This window comes from Etheostoma spectabile, chromosome 18 (assembly GCF_008692095.1).
Source record: "Etheostoma spectabile isolate EspeVRDwgs_2016 chromosome 18, UIUC_Espe_1.0, whole genome shotgun sequence".
Classification (NCBI taxonomy): Eukaryota; Metazoa; Chordata; class Actinopteri; order Perciformes; family Percidae; genus Etheostoma; species Etheostoma spectabile.
In genome coordinates, this window is record NC_045750.1 from 16,791,809 (window position 1) to 16,811,495 (window position 19,687).

Below are 19,687 nucleotides of genomic sequence, written 5' to 3' on the forward strand. Positions count from 1 at the left end.
AGTCAAACTACTATGTACACTAAACATTTTTGGCACAAATGAATGGAATTCTGTCTTATCTTAAGCATTAATGCTAGATCATTTACAATGTCAAGAACATTTGGACTACGGTTCCTCTGAAAAAAAGACAGCCGATGTCCTACGTATTTCGATTTTGATATTCACATCAATTTCAAAGTGACACTTTAAATTTTGATTTTGATTATTGCCAACAATTTTGTTTGGTGGGGCCAGAACCTGACATAGTATTGTTTATATATTGGAATATTGGAAGGGCTGAGGAGACTCCAGGTAGCAACAATGCTTCTATTTGTTATTTTGGTAGAAGAAAGAAGTGCTTAATGTTAACATTCTGGCTAACTAAGCTGACTTAATCTCCTACCTTAAAGACCAAAGCCATTCAAATCCAATATATAACATCCGCTACATGCAACATAAGGTAACTCTCCTGATGAGGGCCACTCTGTTCATGTTCTATTGCTCACTCTTTGGTTCTTTGATATATATTTGCTTTAAAAAAAGAAAGATTCATGTGTATCTGGTTGCCATGCTAAAGGACCTATAGCTCTTCACGATAAAATACATTTGATACAAAATGACACACTTGAGCAATATGAAAGCTGGTTATTCATCTTGCAGGCATTACTGCCATGCTGCGCTTTAGATAGCTGTACATGCGTTGTATAACCTGAGGGCTGCCAGCTCATCAGGGCAGGTATCCTCCATATCTGGTTCTTTCACTTTCTATTAGAATAGGCACATTTTTGCAGAAAACACACAGACCTGCAGCTCCGCATAGACCTTACCAGGTCTGCCTGCTCTCTGTTTTTCCGTCCATCAGCACTTTGATTAAAACTCATTGGTACCTACACAGCTATGATCTGGGTTGAGTACCAAAAAAATGCCATGCGAACAGTCAAATATTCTGTGCTTTGCTGAAAACATTCAGGGCTTAAGCCCTGTAAACCCTCTCCTGCTAGCCGCCAATAATCTACACCTAAGCTAATTGGGAAAGCATGTTCTCCTCTCTGTGGTATCATTCTCAATTTAGTTTTCTTGAATAACTTCCATACCAGGAATAACTTAAACCCTACTTTCCATCTGCAACACGATATGACAGGGGGCCAAGTCACACTTCTCGATCACTGTAAATCGCTTTAATTAGTTCTGCATTAGCAAATTACAAAATTGCAAAATTGTTACTGTCCAGATTTCCGTCTCTATCCCTGGCTCCGAGATACTGCTAGCTCCCATGGTGATACACAGACCCAGCGGTGTTGTGCCAAGTACAACATCAGCACCAACAAGGACCAACCACAGAGTAAATGGGGCCACGGTTGGCAATTTTGCCACCGTTTAATTCTTCACGTCTATCAATATGCACACTTCTTAAATTACATAGACGCCCCCCAGGCCTTCCCACTGATGGAGTCTCTGGATTGTGTCCAACCAGGCAGCAGCTTCCTCACAGGCCTGTCTGTCAGCCCCGCGCACATACGCCCACTCACTTCGGAGAGAAAAAACAGAGGCTTTCTAATAATAAAGTCATACATGCATCCGACCTAACACACAAAGACACACACACTCGCAAATGGCAGCAGAAACACTTGTCTGCCTTCCCATTTAATTGTCAAATAAATATATGTCCCTGTCAGTCACCAGCACACCGTATAATATGTGCTTTTTTCCTGCTGTGCCCTGTGGGTTTGGCTTTTCAAGGTGTTACTAAGGCCTGTGTGGGACGACTGGGACTGCTGACATCTGGCAGGCTCGGGGGGGCAATGAAGTTAAATTGTCATAGATGTATTGTGCAGAGGTCACTGGAAGGATTTGTGGAACTTGGCTCTCTGAGGAGAAGAATGAGACAGAAAATCATAGCTGTGGTCAGTGCTTCTCCCGTCGCTCTCTGCTTTTGATCTCTCAAACACTAGCAAGTCTATTTTCTTAGTAGTTGATCAACAGAGAATTAATCAACGACACTATTGATAATCAATAAACTGTTAGCTTCACTTATCAAACAACAAACCACAGTAAGTATCTGCAGCCGTGCTAGCGGCTCTTTGAGGCCCAGAGGTGCTTTGAGCTAAAGTCAACACGCTAACATTCTGATGTTTAGCAGGTTACCTACAATTAGCTTCTTTTTTTTAACATATTATTGGATTAAAGGATTAATTGAATAAGTAGGGAATGAATTAATTGATTCATTGACAGATAAAATATTCCCAGTGCTTTTTCTGACTTTCCATATCTATAAAAAACTAACATGCCCATTCTTAAGGGGGCACCTGGCGAGCTCTCCTGGATGAGGGTGTGCCCCATGTACAGAGGTGCAGCCCTAGTTGCAGCAGACGCGCGTTCACTTCCAACATGTGGCCCTTTACTGCAGGTCATTCCCGTCTCTCTCCCACTTTCCTGACTTAATGTGTCCTATTGGTCAGCTGTTACAGCTTCTCAAATGTGAAGATATGCTGTTTTGTATCAGTGGAAATTGAATATCCCCTAAGGTTTCTGAAACCATGAGATTTTCTTGACATATTTTAGATGAAAGAATTAAACAAATAATCAAACAATTAATAAATAATCAATACTGAAGAATATAAGATTCAGCCCTGCCTCCTTCGAAAGATAAGAATAAACCCTTTCCCTATTTTTTTCTGTTGTCCCACTATAATGCCTTCTCTTTGTCTCTGTATCAGAACACCACATACAGCTTTATCTGTTCATATTTTCATGGCCACTGTCCTCCAGCTTCGTTCATTGCCTTTGATGTCGTGAACAGACATCAAAGAGTCCCTGATGATAAAGCCATCTGCCCCCGTCTCCCTTGCCCTGGCCTCCATCCATTATGTCCACACTACTTTGTTTGAGTACCAGGCTCCAATAGCCAGCAACACCACATTGCAAACACCTTTTTTTTGTTTCAATTATTGGCTGGCCAGATTCAACTCGCAGCGCCACGGGTCAGCGAGTACAAATAAGCTGACCTCGGGCCCTGGGACATTCCATTTTATACCGCAAATCAGAGTATGTGATCTGTTTTGGATGCTCCCGTGACAGTTAGCCTACAGTGCTGGTGTCTTTAGCAGATGGTGCTTTTTTAAATATGATTTAGCTTCCTTATTTTTGCAGTGTTTGCCATACAAACTGCAGTATCAGAAGAGGCACCGCAGCAGAGCCTTCCCTTGAACCACAACCTGTCCAATTCCCCCACAGTCATTTAGGTCTTAAAAGTGACCTAGCACTCAAACATACCATATGTAGTTCAACCCCAAAGGCAAAACATTTGTCAGTGTGCATTTCCTATTCAATATTCACATTTTTTTTAATGAATTTTTTTATTCATTTGTATATCAGAGACCGGGCAGCACGGTGATGCAGTGGTTAGCACTGTTGCTTTACAGCCACTGGGTTAGGGTTTGAGCCCTCTGGCTGGCTTGGGCCCTTTTTTGTGGACTGTGCATGTCCTCCCCCTCTTAGTGTGAGTTCTCTTTGGGACCCACCCATGTCGCCCTGCACTGCTCATGCTCATATGACTGTTCTTCCAAGGTCCTGTAGCTGTAATAATGGATAAAGCTAATGGTTTTAATTCACCATGTGTTATATTAATATATCCACTGTAATATCTTATGATCCATCCGAGGGATGTACAGTATGTATGCTGTAAAGCCTGTGACGTGGATGTAACTTCATTCGCGTTTTCCAAACTGCCGTGGCTATAGGCTAGTGGCTAACATCAGCGGTTGCTAGCAGTTGAGTTCTATTGACAATTATGTGTCGCTCAACATACGCCACATACTCTGATTGGTTGTAGGTCTATCCAGTTGAGTGCAGAGGCATTTTCTTTCCTGGTTCGGTTGAAACACGCCCAATAATCACAGCCCAATGGAGCAGTATCAGACTCATATTCTGTCTAGAATCTGAGTATGATGACGTCAGGCTAGGTAATTGCTACTTTTTTGGGTAATACCTCGGACGTAGAGGGCGAGCAGAGGTGATACTAAAAGGGGGAGTTAAAACACTGCAGATCACTGATTGGTCAGAGAGAATTGTCATTAGCGTGACAAGGGACATCCTGCAGGAACCTAGCCCAGCTACCGTCAATAGCAGCAGCATTTCTTCCCACTCTGCCCCCTGATTTAACTAAAAATTGCACCAGCAAAACTATGCCGTTTTGACGAAGTGCAGATGTTTCTCTGGTTGGGTGCTAATGAAAGGATTCCCAGAGTGTCGCGGTGATGTCAGGCCAGTTTCATACGGTGTTTTTATGGTGATCAGATGAGAATCCACTGTACCTACACTGAGAGGGTACTGTACACAGTGAAAAATGAAAAGAGAAAAGCACTGGTTACAAAAACGTGAGTCGAGCAGAGCCGTACCAAACAGTGTCAGCCCTGTGGTGGGCATGTCAGCTGGGATTGGCTACCCCAGCTACCCTGAATAGGATAAACGATTACATATGGATATCAGACTTAGCTGCGGCGTGTTTCATATTGTCGTCCAGTTTTAAACGAGGGGCCAATGTTTTATAATATAGACCTGTAGAGGCTTTGCACTCACAATTTGTAATTTGGACCTCCGGTTGCTTCTTCTGATCACTTGATTGTCATGCTTAGCCACACTTGGCTGCACCACCGAGCAGCACATACCACCATCAGTGCCGAAAAGAAAAGATGGCATGCAATTAGAAACCAGTCTGTTGTTAGGGAGAGGGAAACGTCACAGCAGGCATTATGGGAGATTCACCAAAGACGCGTGCTCCAGCATATGATCCCTGCATAACGACAGACACTGGGCGCATTTTAATTAGCTCTTGCCGTGACATCGCAGCATGTGTGGTCTTGAACACTGCTGGGATTTTCAGTTGGATACTAATCTAGATGGGCTGTTGCTTTCCTTTTAAGCTAATGTTGATCTTTGTATTGGGATGTCTGATTTAAGAAGGAATGGGGGTATTATTGTGTTGACACTGCTTTTCCCTGTAGAACTAAATGGTGTCACGTTCTTGATGCTTTTTCAAAAAGTAGACTTTTTTTTTTTTCCTAAACTAAACTATTATATGTGAGGTGAAACATGGAATCCAGACCTCATTTACATTTCATGCACACACAATTGCAAGGGACATTCAGGACTAATTAGTCTCCGCCATAAAACAGCGGCTCGGTGGTACATCTTGGGCAGTTGGGCTTATTCCCCACTGTATACTTATGAGCACCTTAAGAGTTTCAGCTGTGGAATGAGAAAGGAACAGCAAAAATAGCCAAAAAAAAAACACAGCCAGGCTGTCTGGGAGGGCTAGGAGCAGCGATTATCATATTGCTCAACTCCGCCAGCTCCTCTCAGATCAAGAGTATTTGCATTGCACTGAGGAGAGTGAAGAGGGTCAAACTGTTCTCACCAGGCGTACTTCAGGACTCCCCCTGTGGGTAGAGGTGCTCAGATGTGAAAAGTCAAAGGAGTAGAGGAATGAAAATAGCTTCAGGGTGAGTTGAAAGCTCACCAAAAATGTGGTCTACTGCCCTCGTGAAACAAACAGCAGCACATTCTTTTTGAAAGTATGAGTAGTTATTTGAATACCCACTTCTTAGTGTCACTCCAACAATGCATTATTGATACTGCGCTTTTCTAAAACTCAAAGCTCTTTACACAAAAGGCAACGGAAACGACTGGGAGTATAAGCTGGGGGAATATTGAATTCTGCTGAGGTCGCCATAAGCCAGCTTGCTTTGTATTTGCATGAGGGGATCCAGAGCACAGACACAGAATTCAAAAACTTTGCTCCATCTAATTTATAATCACAACTTATTTAACTTTGGGGCTTGTTTTGCTGAACTCATGATGTCCCTAACTGTTATAATAGGGCTCCAGATTTTCTAACAGAGGGGCTTTAGCATCGATCAACTGCTGACTTTGGGCTTTTTAATGGAGTACTTTCTCTCGATATCTCTTGATGCATTTGAAACAGGCCGAGTGAAACCTTTTCAGGGCAGTGTATTCATTTAAAGGCATTTATTTTTAATGGTAATATATCCACTCAAAGGTTATATAAAGGGATGGGACATAAGCTCGGTCTAGCTACAGGCTTTGTCTTTTTTTTTCAGAGAAAGAGGTCGATGAAAGGGAGAAATACAACACACACACAGTCTTTGAGTTTCAGGGTAGCTAATTTGTTTCTGCCACTCTGAACAGTAACACCCCGAGCAAGAGAATCTGAAACTCCTCTGATAAACTTTTGCTGCATGTGAATTCCTCTCCTTGTCATCTTCTAGCCCCGAGCTCTGAAAAAAAGCCTCTGGTAGTGCACTATTGTCATGGTTTGGGCCACCCACCCTTTCATTTCCTTTCTCCTATCAGTTTGGAAAATGACCAAACTTCAAGCTGTCATAACCTCGGGCTGGAGTCGTCATGGTTAAAGCCCCGCAGCTAGAGCAGCACAGCAGGTACCTCCCTAGATAGCACCCAATCTTCCTCCCTCCATGCAGAGATATCCCGGTTCCATCTGATCTTATCTCTTCAAAATGGGATGTTATCAGTATCCAAGATGATGGTATCACCATACAGTGTGGAGAATTTGGAATCTAATTCAACCCCCCCCCCCCTACTGAGACAGATTTTGCAGGCAAAGCCAGTCTGCTTGCTGTGTGGCCCCCAGGCCAGAGTTGTCACAGTCCCTGTTCATTCTGTATGTTCAAATGAGGACAGGAAAAGAAGATGATGGAGAGTCAATTATAACCTCATGTTGGAGAGTAATACCATTTCACCTTTCATTACACCTCAATGCCATGGGCTAACCGGGTCTCATCAGATAGTGAAAGGTACTCATGCTGAGAAGGCCACGCCGAGGTCAGTTTGGTGTGGAATAGAAGAAAGACTAGAGGATTGATTAGAGGAAGATTTTCAACTCGCGAGTCCTCATTCATACTGCGATATTTCACCAAAGAACATTACGACAGTTTTGGTTTAAAACTGGATGTTCTTCAACAGTTTCCTGTGCATTGCATTACTTTCAGAATCTTGTCAAAAACACAAGCCAATACAAACGTTTTATAAAGAACTTCCTTTTAATCTTCTGCACATTCTTGAATAGTGTCCTGTTCTGCAATAGAGAGATACAAACCATTGTTTGAAACAGGTCTTTACTGTATTGCTAATTTCCTCCAGCTTTTATAGCCATTTGTCATTATGTTTTTTCTTTTTCTTTTAAAGAAGCCTGTTTTCTGTTCTTCTCCTGTCTTAAGGGAATAGTTTCATCTTTAGGGAACACTAATACAGCTCTAATGATTGTTAATAGATACATATGAAACTACAGGCAGCAACCGCTTAGATTACCTTAGCGTAAAGACCAGAAACAGAGGGAAAAACTAGATTGGATCTGTCCAGTAGTAACAAAATCTGCCTACCAGCACCTTTAAATGTCACTCATTAAAGTGCTCTATCTTGTCTGTTCTATCCGTACAAACACTGAAGTTTAAAAACGTTCATGTGGTGTACTATTTCTTTGTCAGGTGCGGGAATGTAAACAAATTTTCTTTGCCCAGCCATTATTGTTAATGTTGTTTGCCTTTTTTTTTTTTTGCGAACATAAGTGCAGGTAATTGCACCACTTCAATGTTTTTGGTATTAGCAAGCTAGTTTTAGAATACTGTCTATTATTTTGTAAAATGTACAGTAACATCCTGATTTATACATTATGGACCCTATTCTATAGGGGTGGGAATCATCAGAGGCCTCACGATACGATAACATCACCATACTTATGTCACGATACAAGATTATTGCGATTTTAAACATATTGCAATATTCTGTGATATATTGCGATTTATTACCTTTTTTCCAGCTTAAAATTTTTTCCAATTTCAAATCATGTCCATAAAAGGACAATTTGTCAACATCTGTTTCATCTAAAAGAAAAATACATTTCTCTGTTTGTTCATCTCACTACAGTGTATTCAGTGTAACCCTTGAGACACTTGGACGCTCTGTGCTGTGCTGCACCGGGTGCAAGATAGGGCCTTATATCTATTTCCTACCTGAAGTCAGGGGCGTCGGACTGGGGGGAAAAGAGGACTGAGTACCCAGGGCCCTTATGTGAGGAGGGCCCAAAAAGATGCTAGAATGAATAGCTGTGAATGCGGGTAGGAGCCCATAGAAAAGGCCTTTCTATAGGGCCCAGAATTCTTTGCTACGCCCCTGCCTGATGCTGTGTTGGACGGTCTCCCTCTATATCAGCCTGGAAATTATTATAATTTCTACCATTTGTACTTCCCAGATCCGATGGACCAAGACAGCAGGCAGTGTGTCGGACCGCTTCCAGGACTCCAGTGTGTTCAACGAGACGTTGCACATTGCAAAGATCCTGAGGACCCAGGGAGGTCGCTACTACTGCAAGGCTGAAAACGGCCTTGGATCCCCTGCCATCAAGTCCATCAGGGTGGACGTCTACTGTAAGTGTGATGATAAAAAAAATCTCTCTGTTAATATGTGTTTCTTTCTGGTTCACAAAGGCATCCAAACGAGGCATATTGAAAATGGTAAGTTGCCCAAAGGTAGGACTATCAGAGTCTGTGTCTGTGTTATTGTGCAATGGACTGGCCACGGTGACACTGTGTCTCCTTCTTTAGTCTCTGCAAGACACTTTTCAGCAGACAGCAATGGCCCTGAAAATGTTTCTATTCATCATTCATCTGTTTATGCAACAAAGTCAGTCTCTTAGCAGAGTCTTAACCGAGGGCAAAGTTAGCTTTTAACCTCGTAACCAGGATATATACTCTAGTATTAAATCAATTTAAAGTGCTAGGGAAGAGTATTATGGGAAATGAAACAAGTTCTGGGATGTTATTTTGCCTGAAATGCTTTCACGTTCTTTAATCAGTCCCTCCAGGCCTTTTTTTTGACATTGTTGCGGCCCAAAATGCCTGATGTTAGCGATAAAAGTTGCAATGTTTTTTGTATGTTTGTTGCAATGAAGTTGCGGGAGACAGAGAAAGTTGCAAAAAAAGTTTAGATTTTCTTTTTTGTATAGTTCTTTAAAAATAAAAAGGGAACCTTACCAAAAAGGCTCAGGATGCTGCAAATATTGGTATAAAATGAAAATTGCTGGTGGATTTAAGACAACAAATAATTATTTATTGAATGACTCAAATTTGCCAGTGGCTTGTTGATCTTTAGTTAATTTGCTATCCTGGCTTGGGACACATTCATACGGTTTGATAAAGTACTTTTTGGACTTTAACTTATCATTGCACTTACAATAACAAGCATAGCTGTCCTCAATTTAGGTCATCCTGTACGTATCATCTCTGGTTTTTCCTACATCCACCATGTGTGTTTATGCGAGCGTCAGTCGCGGGGGAAACTCAGCCGCCCTGCTCGCTGCAGAGAGCCGACAGGATTGAAACAGCAGCAGCTTTGAACAACATCAGAGTGAAAAATCCTTACAGCGTACGGTACATTGGTGTTAAACCGTATACTGGTTGTTAGGATGGTCTGACATGTCTTTCGCTGTACGCTTTGTTGGTAAATGTGAGATGTTTGAATCACAAGCGTCTCGTTAAACAAGGAAATGAATATGGCGAGGTACGTGTGACGTTAACCCACTCTCACTCCCGCTTAGTCATTGGCTCTCAGAGTCTCATACTGATACAAAGTCTGGCACAGGGGACTGCTGGGATTGGTTTAAGTCGTGGGAAACTCCCGTACTGGTCAAATTTTCGAATCACACCATAGTCACGGTGATGGGTCGCGTGAATTGGCGACATTGCGAAATCCTGGAGGGACTTTTTAATGAAGAAAAATCAACACAACTATGAAGACAGGCAGTTGCAGCACAGATGGTTAGTGCTGATCAGTGTGCAACAACATGAAACCTTACAGCCCAAAACCGCAGTGTTCCAAATTCCTGCTGTAAACGAAAATGTTGTTATTTGTAGGTAGAGCATCCAAAGACACCCCTGGGCTCTCCTGAGAATGTTAATTAAACTAAAACGCTTTCATTATCCTGACACAGCCATTGACTCTACTGTAAGTGCAATCTTTCTATTTTTAAAGGATCTGTGCGGCAAATAGTGAAGGCTCATTAGCATTCGTCAAAGAAAACAGTGATTTAGTGTTATCGTTTCCATTGACTCAGCATTGATTGTCCTCGTGAGTGGTGGAGGAGTGGCGAGACAGGGGAGTCACTGCCCTTTTACTGCCAGACCCTCAGACAACCTCCAACAAGTAGGAGCTTATACCCAATGAGTAATACGTAGGTGATTTGTAATCAGATGTATGAAAGGAAGATCTCTAGTCTTACTGTTCCAGCTTCAAAAAATTCTGCTGAGATACATTATAAATTATGCGTTTGGTGCCTTTGAAAGATCTGTAAGCCGCCTCCTGAAATTGTCTCTACTGCTTCAGTCTCGGCTCCCTCAGCAGCACTCGATCCCTGCTTTCTTTTATATGCCAAGCTGCAAAGCAAAAAAATCTGTCTAATCTAATATAAATCAAATATAATCAATGGCCTCTTTTAATTTATTGTCAAACATCCAATTTTCAGTCACAGAGGAAAGAAAGAGGTAGTGGAGCAGAACATTTGTTGCACTAAATAAGATGCACTAGAGCTTTTACCTGCTTTCCTCTCCTCTCCTCTCGTCTCCTCTCCCCTCCCTACATTTTCTTTCTTGTCTCTGTCTTATTCTTGCCCCTCGGTGTGTGAGCCACATCCTTGAATCTGTTTATTTGGACTGACGTGGGCAAAGGTTGTGGAATTGAAACTTGTTTAGAAAAGCTTGCGGAAGGCCTTTAGTGGAGCAGCAGAGCAGGGGCTGAATGTATTTCAGTAGCTGACAGTCAGAGACCTTGTTCCCTCCGTGCACCATTTCACCTTGGCTGCATTAAAGTGCCGGAGGAGCAGACGTGGAAATGAAGCCAGATAACACACAGGAGACAGACTTGAGGATAATCAGGGAGCTTCATTTTAAGGTCAGAGTTTTCATGCTGCTGATGCACTAAAATTGCAAATAGTGTATTTGAGGGATCATAAATAAGATAAGAATTTATGAAAACACCAAACCGATTAAACAACCATAAAATAAAAGAAGAAGTTAGAGAAGTTTGCTAGATGACATTTACAGTTTTTCTCAGTCGTTTTGGTACATTCCTCAGATCACAATTGAGACTTTAAAAACTGCCTATTCAACCTTTACTTGATCTAGTCACTTGATAAATACTTTATAGTGCACAAGATAAAATCAATGTATCATTGGTTTGGTCAAATTGCTTTTGTACATGCATGCAATTGATCATGTACAATTGTCTGCTGTTTTTACATGATCAATGGCTTGACATTAAATGATCAAAATAGAATATACTGGATGTCTGTTGAATTGTCTCACCCCCCTAAACATCTAGCCATAAGTTCATTGAATATGTCTTCACATGTAAAATATTTGAACTTATTGTCATAAATCGGTCAAGCAAGTTTTCCATACAGTCCATTCCAATTTTCCAGAAGTGATTAATTGCTCTCAGGTAAATCTTGACTTCCACTAATAAAGGGGACTGTGTGAAGCATTACATCAATCAATGATCAACCAATGATCAACCAGATCAACCAGATCAACCTCTATGTAAAATAGCTTGGAGGTGTACCTAATCAACCTTCAAATTGGCAAGCACATCTAAACAGAGCATAACACTATGGAAGTTAATCTGTTTCATCAGATTTTGAAATTAAAAAGCCATTGAATGTCTTCTGAAGTATTTATGCATGAACATTATGTATCTACATTGTTTTGCCTCTGAATTTTAAATTCAAAATACAATGTTTAAAATTCAGCTAATATAATGCTCAAATTCAACAGGCCACATTCAGCTGCTATATGTAGTGTTTAAAATTCTTTGTTAACATCAGGGAACCCAAAAAAAAGTAATTGACTCTTTAATCTAGTTTGGGGGTTTGCCATAGTATCAGCAGCCAACAACTGGAAACATTTTACAATTTTTTGTCTGCTATTTCACCACTAAATTTACTTCTGAGACCTTATTATGCAAATAAACTGTACAGAGTTTGAATATGGGCATTTTTACAAAAATTGATAGCGAATTGCACTTTTGCTCTGGTGTTGTTGGACCTGAGAAGCTCCAGTCTGACGTGACAGCCAGTTGGTGGCGGCCAGGATCGCTCGCTCGCTGGCCAGCTGGTGATTCTCACAGACCCTGCTGTCAGCCAGAAGTCTGTCTCTCAATAGACTCATGGACACGCTTACTTCCTCAATCGTTTGTTTAAATAACAAAACACAATTATTATTTATCAGCCAGAGTCAGAGGGAAGGGCAGTGTCTGAAAGGGCAAAGAGATAGATCTCTCTTTAGCATAGCTAATAATAAATAATGGCATACCAACACCAACATCTTCTAATTTTCATTCATTGGCTCAAAACATTAACAAAAAATGTATTGCACCAGATACAGGCTACCACAATGATAATTCCCATCTGTTGTCTCTGGGCATGTAGACTATAAGCACTCTAATGTACACCTGTAGGACAGACCAGTGTTCAGAGAGGCATTATCAGACCTGAATGGCAACAGGACTCTTAAAACTAACTGTTTTGTTTTTAAATAAAAATATGTGAAAGAGAGACGGATCTCTTTGCCCTGTCAGACGCTGCTCTCCCTCGCCTCTGGCCGCGATTGCTTGTGGAGCTTTTGCAAAAGGCAGATAACCGCAGGTTGCCGTTTATCTTATAATGGGTAATTGGGTTTTGTTATTTAAACAAACAATTGAGGAAATAAACTTCCAGCTGACAGCGGCGTCTGTGAGCATCACTGGTCGGCTAGCAAGCCAGCTATCCCGGCCGCTACAGCTGGCTGTCACGTCAGTCTGGAGCTTCTCAAATCCAACAACACTGGAGCAATTGTGCAATCGGCCATCACGCTTTGACAAAACTAAGCGTTTTCTTTTTGAATAATGACACAAGAACTTGTTCATTGACATAAGGTTTTTCTTTTTGAGAAATGGACTAGAGATTCTGAGCAAGTTACAGTCTTTTGCAGGTCCTCCATTATATGGTGCTGTTTGTAATAATTGTTTTGAGAAATTGACTTATCGGTTTGCAAATGTTAAGAATGATTAGACAAACCACTGTGAAAAACTAGAACACCTAAGACTGTGTTAGTGAATCATGAAAATATATGAGTACAACTATCATATATAAATATATGTATATGTATATACACATATATGTATATGTACATGAAGATATGTATATGTAATTATGTATATATATGTGTGTGTGTATATATATATATATATATGTATACACTGTATACATATATACACAGTATATACATACACACAGTATAAATATAAAGTATGTAGTGTAGTATATTTGTCTTATGTAATATATACACACTATACTATTAAATATAATAGAAATGGAAAATATTGAAGAAAAAGAAATAATAATAACTGTGACATAGCAATGCTATAATTAATAATATAAATATTCAATAACAACATATAGTAGTAATAATAATCCAATGTAATATAGTTATATATTATATATAATCTATCAACAGCAGCCCTATTTTTTCAACCGTGCAAATACATCAACAAAGGGGGAGTAATGAAAACATGTGGTAACTTTAAATATATGAATAAAATGAAGATTATTAAGCAGACTTTGATTTCACAAAGTAGCATTTTAAATTGCTCTTCTGATCATGTCCTTGCAGCCAGCCTTGTAACACAGTATGTGTGTACTTCATTAGCTAGCATTGTGCCATGTTACACATCCAGCCAAAGCACATCATTCCTCCTGAGCAATGTTAGAGCTGTCCCCTGGGGGTGAATTTAATTGATGGGCCTCTGCAGTACGTGCTATTTTTAGTGGTTTGCAGCTACGATTTTTAATTAGTATTAAAATTGGTGTTTTGGAACTGGACCTCCCAACAACACCACCTTGAGTTATGTTTGCCGTCTCTTTCAGATGTATCTTGCATGCATGTCTCTGTTCATATCACTCTTTTTATGTCTCAGAAATAACACTGGCAGTTATATTGGAATGCACCATTTTTTACTGCAAAGTGAAGAGACTATACATAACCAGGCACAGGGCCACAGCATGTTTTTACATAAGGGTTTAACCTGAATGATCTTTCTACAGTCACTTACTTGGTTTTCGTTTTACACCATTGATTTGCTTCTGCTTCCCGGAATCAAAGGTCTTGTTTGCAATTTTCAAAATAAACACGAGTGATCTTATTCACATATGCACCTTTATTACATCAAAGTGGGCTTCAGAATGCCCCGTTTTTCATAAAGGCAGCCACAGCTTGTTTGAATCAGTTTCAATGACATTAAATTAAGGAAAACAGGAAGGAGACAGACAGAGAGACAGACAGACAGACTTCTGCAGAGTTGACTGAGCACCAGATGTAAAGACGAAGGGATAATTAATGGTAATCACTGACCTCTGCAGCCCAGGGTTGATGGTACTAGCTTCATAGCCAGCTCAAAGCTAACGTATTTACAATGCTCTGAAGTCCAAATAAGCACATTTTATACCTGCTGACACTTCAGTTGTGTTTGTCTGCAGTTAGGTCTGTGGGGAAGGTCCTCGGCAAAGTTAATAAAGAACCTTGCCCAACTCCTACACTGATCGATTGTAAGCTTAAGATGCTCACTTCTTTTTCCTACAGGGGAGTCTTTTCCGTGTTTTCATTTAAATCCTGCTGCATTCATTTTGCTGCAGCATCTAATGTTTCATTGAGTGACTGATCGAGGAGGGCTTATGAGTTCTGCAGGGCCAGCTTATTGCATGCGCAGAGAGTTCATTGACCATCCCCAGCACAATTTATCTAAGAGAGATTTGGAGGAAGGGAAAAACAAACTGTGAGGAAAAAGGTTCAGCGACATGAAATATTGCCATTTATAGTTTGTTGTTAATGAATTTACACTGTCTGTCTCATTCTTGTATCACCAGTTTTCCAAATACATACTATTGATTTTAACACATTAAATTGTCCTGAAAGCATCATTGATTAATCAATTTGTTAATTAAAGGTCCCATGGCATGAAAATTTCACTTTATGAGGTTTTTTAACATTAATATGTGTTCCCCAAGCCTGTCTATGGTCCCCCAGTGGCTAGAAACTGCGATTGTGAATTGCGAGCCCTGGATGTTCTCTCTCTGCCTTTGAGAAAATGAAAGCTCAGACAAGCCGATCTGGAATATTGCCCCTTATGAGGTCATAAGCAAAGTAGCAGTTCCCCCCTCTCCTCAAAAACTACAGTTTCAGAAATGGCACATACTAAGGAAAGCTCATTGTGGGACTGGCTCTAGTGGCTGTAATTCTGCACCAAGGCTGAATTTTGGGAAAGAGACTTCAGATACAGTATTAGGGGACCACTGAGGTCTATATAAAAGAGACTTCAGATACAGTATTAGGGGACCACTAAGGTCTATATAAAAGAGACTTCAGATACAGTATTAGGGGACCACTAAGGTCTATATAAAAGAGACTTCAGATACAGTATTAGGGGACCACTAAGGTCTAAATAAAAGTATCCAAAAAGCAGCATGTCATGGGACCTATAATCAACAATTTTCATAATTTTGTAATCATTGGACAAGTGTTAGCCAAAATAAGCAATTTGAAGACACCACCTAGGGCTCTGTTAACCTGTGATTTTGTAGACTAAACTTTATTGAAATCATAAAAAATTATAATAGAATTGTTGGTTGAAAAGCCAATATTAATCTGCTGAATGGATCCTGCACACCTCCCCGACCCACTGATAAACACAACAATCTTCATGTAAATTAATGTTGCCCAAACATAGTGTTTGTCAAATTAACTCAGAGAGAGTGAAACTGAATGATTTCATCTGATTGACTAATGGAAAAACAAATTGCTCTGCATTAAACCTACACAGTCCAGGTCAGCATTTATTGCACAGATTGTGATAAAGGAGCGCTTTAGAACTGATTTTAAAATTGGTCTGAACAATCCCAGAATTGAGAACACAGAGATGTAGTGCAGAGAAGAAAAAAAAACATGCAACTAAGTTTCCCGAGTTCACATGAAAGAAATCATGCCTTGTACTGTTTGTCCATATGCTGTGTTGTACAGATGATACTAATGTTGCCAGCCAGTGCCAGTTTGTCAGTGTTTGTAAAATAATAAGAATCAGGCGATATTGCTAGAAACAACCCACTGGACTGTAGATATACATTTACGGAAGCTTTCACACACGTCCTCACTCCTCCCTGATATTTCTCACTACATTCCCTCAAAAGAAGGATTATAAAAAGACAATAGCCTGCTTTCTCTGTGTTATCTGTAAAATGACTTACTCTTACACTTACTCCACACTGCTGGTGCAGAATCCAGAGAATTTTAATGAGGACACTGTGTGTGTGTTTTTCGGCACATGAGTCTGAGCTTGAATCAGTATATATTTATTATTATTATTATTAGCAATTATCTAATTTTGAAAGAAATAGACACACATTGGGTGCTCATGCGTGCAGGGGGAAACGAAAATAGAGGCTGCCCATTGGGTTCAAGCACATGCTTATGCATGAACACACTCTCCACCAGTAAGCCCCTGACTCACACTCACATGTCAAAGGCTTAACTTGTCATGGCATACGCCGCCTCAGCTGTGCAACGCTGTGCAGAAGCATGCGGTGTGAGGCCGACTTGAGGAAGTGTGTCTGCTTTATGTTTGCATTCCATCAATGGAGTTCATGATGGAGTTCATGAATTAGCTCAGAGACCAAACAGCAGCTGAGGGTGTTTGTTTAGCGGCCATGCTGGCTTTCTTTTATCCAGTCGGTCAGTATAACTGGCGCTTCCTATCTCATCAGGTGTCCAATTTGCCGTGCTGCAAGGTGCCTGAGTAAATGTGTGTGTAGAGCAAGAGAGGACAGAGGGTTTTGGAGAAAATACTGAGTCATAGAAACATGGAACATGGTGATACAAATTGAGGCTGATGCGGTTATTATTAACGCCTTTATCCCTTCATTACTTTGTGGTTGTATTGTAGAGCCTTGAGAGGCTCTTTAAAAGTGACTAGGTAACATATTTGGCCATATACAGAGGGAAGTGTGTGGGATGGTGATCTCAGGGGAGCCTATCGATCAGTGGGTTCAGTGGGATGTTGGAGGCAGTTTCAATAGGTGAAGTTATGACTCGGATTGAAGGACTATATAATTGTGAACTGGTGGACCATCTCCTAGTGATAAACAGTAGAGCTTTTATTTTGACAGTTTGATGGAAAAAGGCACAGATGATCCATCTATTAGTCTATCCTCTGTACCTGCTTATCCTATTTAAGGTGAGGGGGATAGAATCCTATCCCAGCATGCACTGGGTAAATGCGGGTTATACTTTGGCAACCACTCACATTCACAACTACAGGTCATTTAGAGACACTAATTGTTATCCAATCCTAACTAGACATCTGTAAATCAATACTTTTTTTTTTAAACGTCACATCCACCGCAAACTGACTCGTTTCACCATCAGATCTTGATCCATTCGGTCCGATAACATTTGAAAAGTCCATAAATGCAACATGTTTAAATCATGAATCCCCATTCAAGTTAGCGGAGCACTAAACCAGAAGTAGCCGGTGCAGGTCTCTAGTGTGCCTGCACATCATGCACTTCCCTCCATAGTAATGATTTAATTTATAGTAATGAATGGGGCTCCGTTTCGAATGCTATATCCAGTTCTTATCATACATCAATGTTTTTTGGTCTGTAAAACACAGACATGCGGTGAACAAAAAAATAAAACAAAACATGTCTTGGATCATAATTATTATATCATATGTTTTAAGCTCATTTCATGCTCTTTAAAATTGAACTCAGGCAATACAAAACCTCACATGTTATTCTAATAATCAATTTTGGGTGTAAAAAGTATTGTGCCAGAAATGACTGACGGACGCTATCTTGGTATCTAAGAATGATGTCATACTTTGATACGAGGCAACGTATTATACAATCTTCTGAAAAGATCCCATAATGTATGTAGACAAAGATATATTTGCGGAGGCTCTTAAGTACTTTTGGATGTAAATGACCTGCTGTGATGAATGGTGGGATACAGCCACGGTGAGTTATCTGCGCCTTGTTTGAATCAGGACAGAATGAATCAGCACATTATGTGTACATTATGTAAATGTTTGCAGGTTTGGTTAATGGAGGTAAAGCCAGTTCACGACTGCCCATTACTCTTCCAAGGACTTGCTCAGGGGAGGGGCCCTTAATCAGAGTTGTAGAGTCAATCCTCATCATTTGCCTCTGTTTTTCTCTCCATCAGGAGCTTAGAACATACTAGTGTGTTTATGTTAATGTGATTATCTTGTGCAGAATTTCTTTCTTGTCTGCTTTTTTTTTTTTTTCTCTGAGAGGAAAGGCCACGGATGGTGTACTGACTGCTAGTTATAATTTATCAATATGTTTGGATATGGACAACAATATCCACATTGTAAGACCTGCCTATACAGTTTGATTCATGAGGAATAAAGATGAAATTGATCTTGTGCTCTACTCTTTTAAAATACCTGAGCTATATTGAGCAAAAAAGTATTTAATGGCTGCCTGTGATTGATATAATGTTGTTTGAAGAAGTCTCATGAGGATAGATGTCTTGAAAGTGTTAAGTGTAAGGAAAAGTGTAAGGAAAAAGTGTATGAAGAATATTGTTTGAACTCGGGTCAGAAGAGGATATAAGGGTTTGTTCAGTGTTACACAGGCACCAGAATGTGTAATGTCACCTTGTTACTCTGTTTCATTGTGAACTGCCATTCTCGTCATTTTGTTTGATTGTTCTCTCGAGAAAATAATTAAACTCTTTCGCCGAATATCCAAACTTTTAATCCAGTTTCAGCCTGTCTTTATTTTTGTTTCAACAAGGTCTCTTCTTCAGTCACAAATTCCTCCCTCGCTGAACAGAAACTTCCACAACAAAATATAATGTAGAGCTTTGGTATGTTTGGTTTTACCAAAGAAGACTAAGGAGACAAGAAGTTGTTTTCTGAGGTATATGGAGGGTGAAATGAGGCAATGGAAGAGATAAAGAGAATCAGTTTTGATTTTATGAAATGAAACGTCCTACAGAACACTGCATCAAAGAAGATTACTCCCTTAAAATGATGTGATTAAAATGTTGAAACAGGATGTTGCGGCGGGACATAATGCAGTGAGAGATCATCAAACCAATGGACTATCGGTTCAAGTATTTAGTTTAATTTAATGGCCAGAAGGGCAGGACTCTTTAAAATATATACAGTATAAACAAAGTATCTGTTGGTTAGAAGTGCTGTTCACACCTGCTGGTACAGGATGAAGTCACTGTAGGAAATTTAAGTTTAAATGTCAATTTTATTTTAAGAAATAGAGTGTGTGCTCGTACATTACACATCACGTCAGTGGTCAAACCAGCGTCGCTCACTTGGAAGGCGGTCTGCTGTCGAAAACAAGGCAGCTTAATAACCATTGAAATCTTTTTATTTTCTTAGGTACAACACAACAGGTGGAGTTTCTTTTAATCATCTACTACACTCAACACATCTCTATTAACCCTTGTGTTGTCCTCGGGTCAAATTGACCTGTTTTCCTATATCAATGTTCTTTTTAACTACACAATTGTAATTACCCCAAATGACATGATTGATTCCACACAACGCT

General features: G+C 40.2%; 1 protein-coding gene across 6 annotated transcripts in view; it reads left to right on the top strand.

Annotated features, from left to right (window-relative positions):
- Positions 1 to 19,687, top strand: part of mdga2a (MAM domain containing glycosylphosphatidylinositol anchor 2a) — a 180,581-nt gene that overhangs the window by 58,176 nt on the left and 102,718 nt on the right. For all 6 annotated transcript variants that reach the window (XM_032542933.1, XM_032542936.1, XM_032542935.1 and 3 more), the window contains one exon: positions 8,267 to 8,441. In XM_032542933.1, coding sequence (XP_032398824.1) covers positions 8,267 to 8,441 — 175 coding nt within the window. The remainder of the gene's footprint in view (positions 1 to 8,266; positions 8,442 to 19,687) is intronic.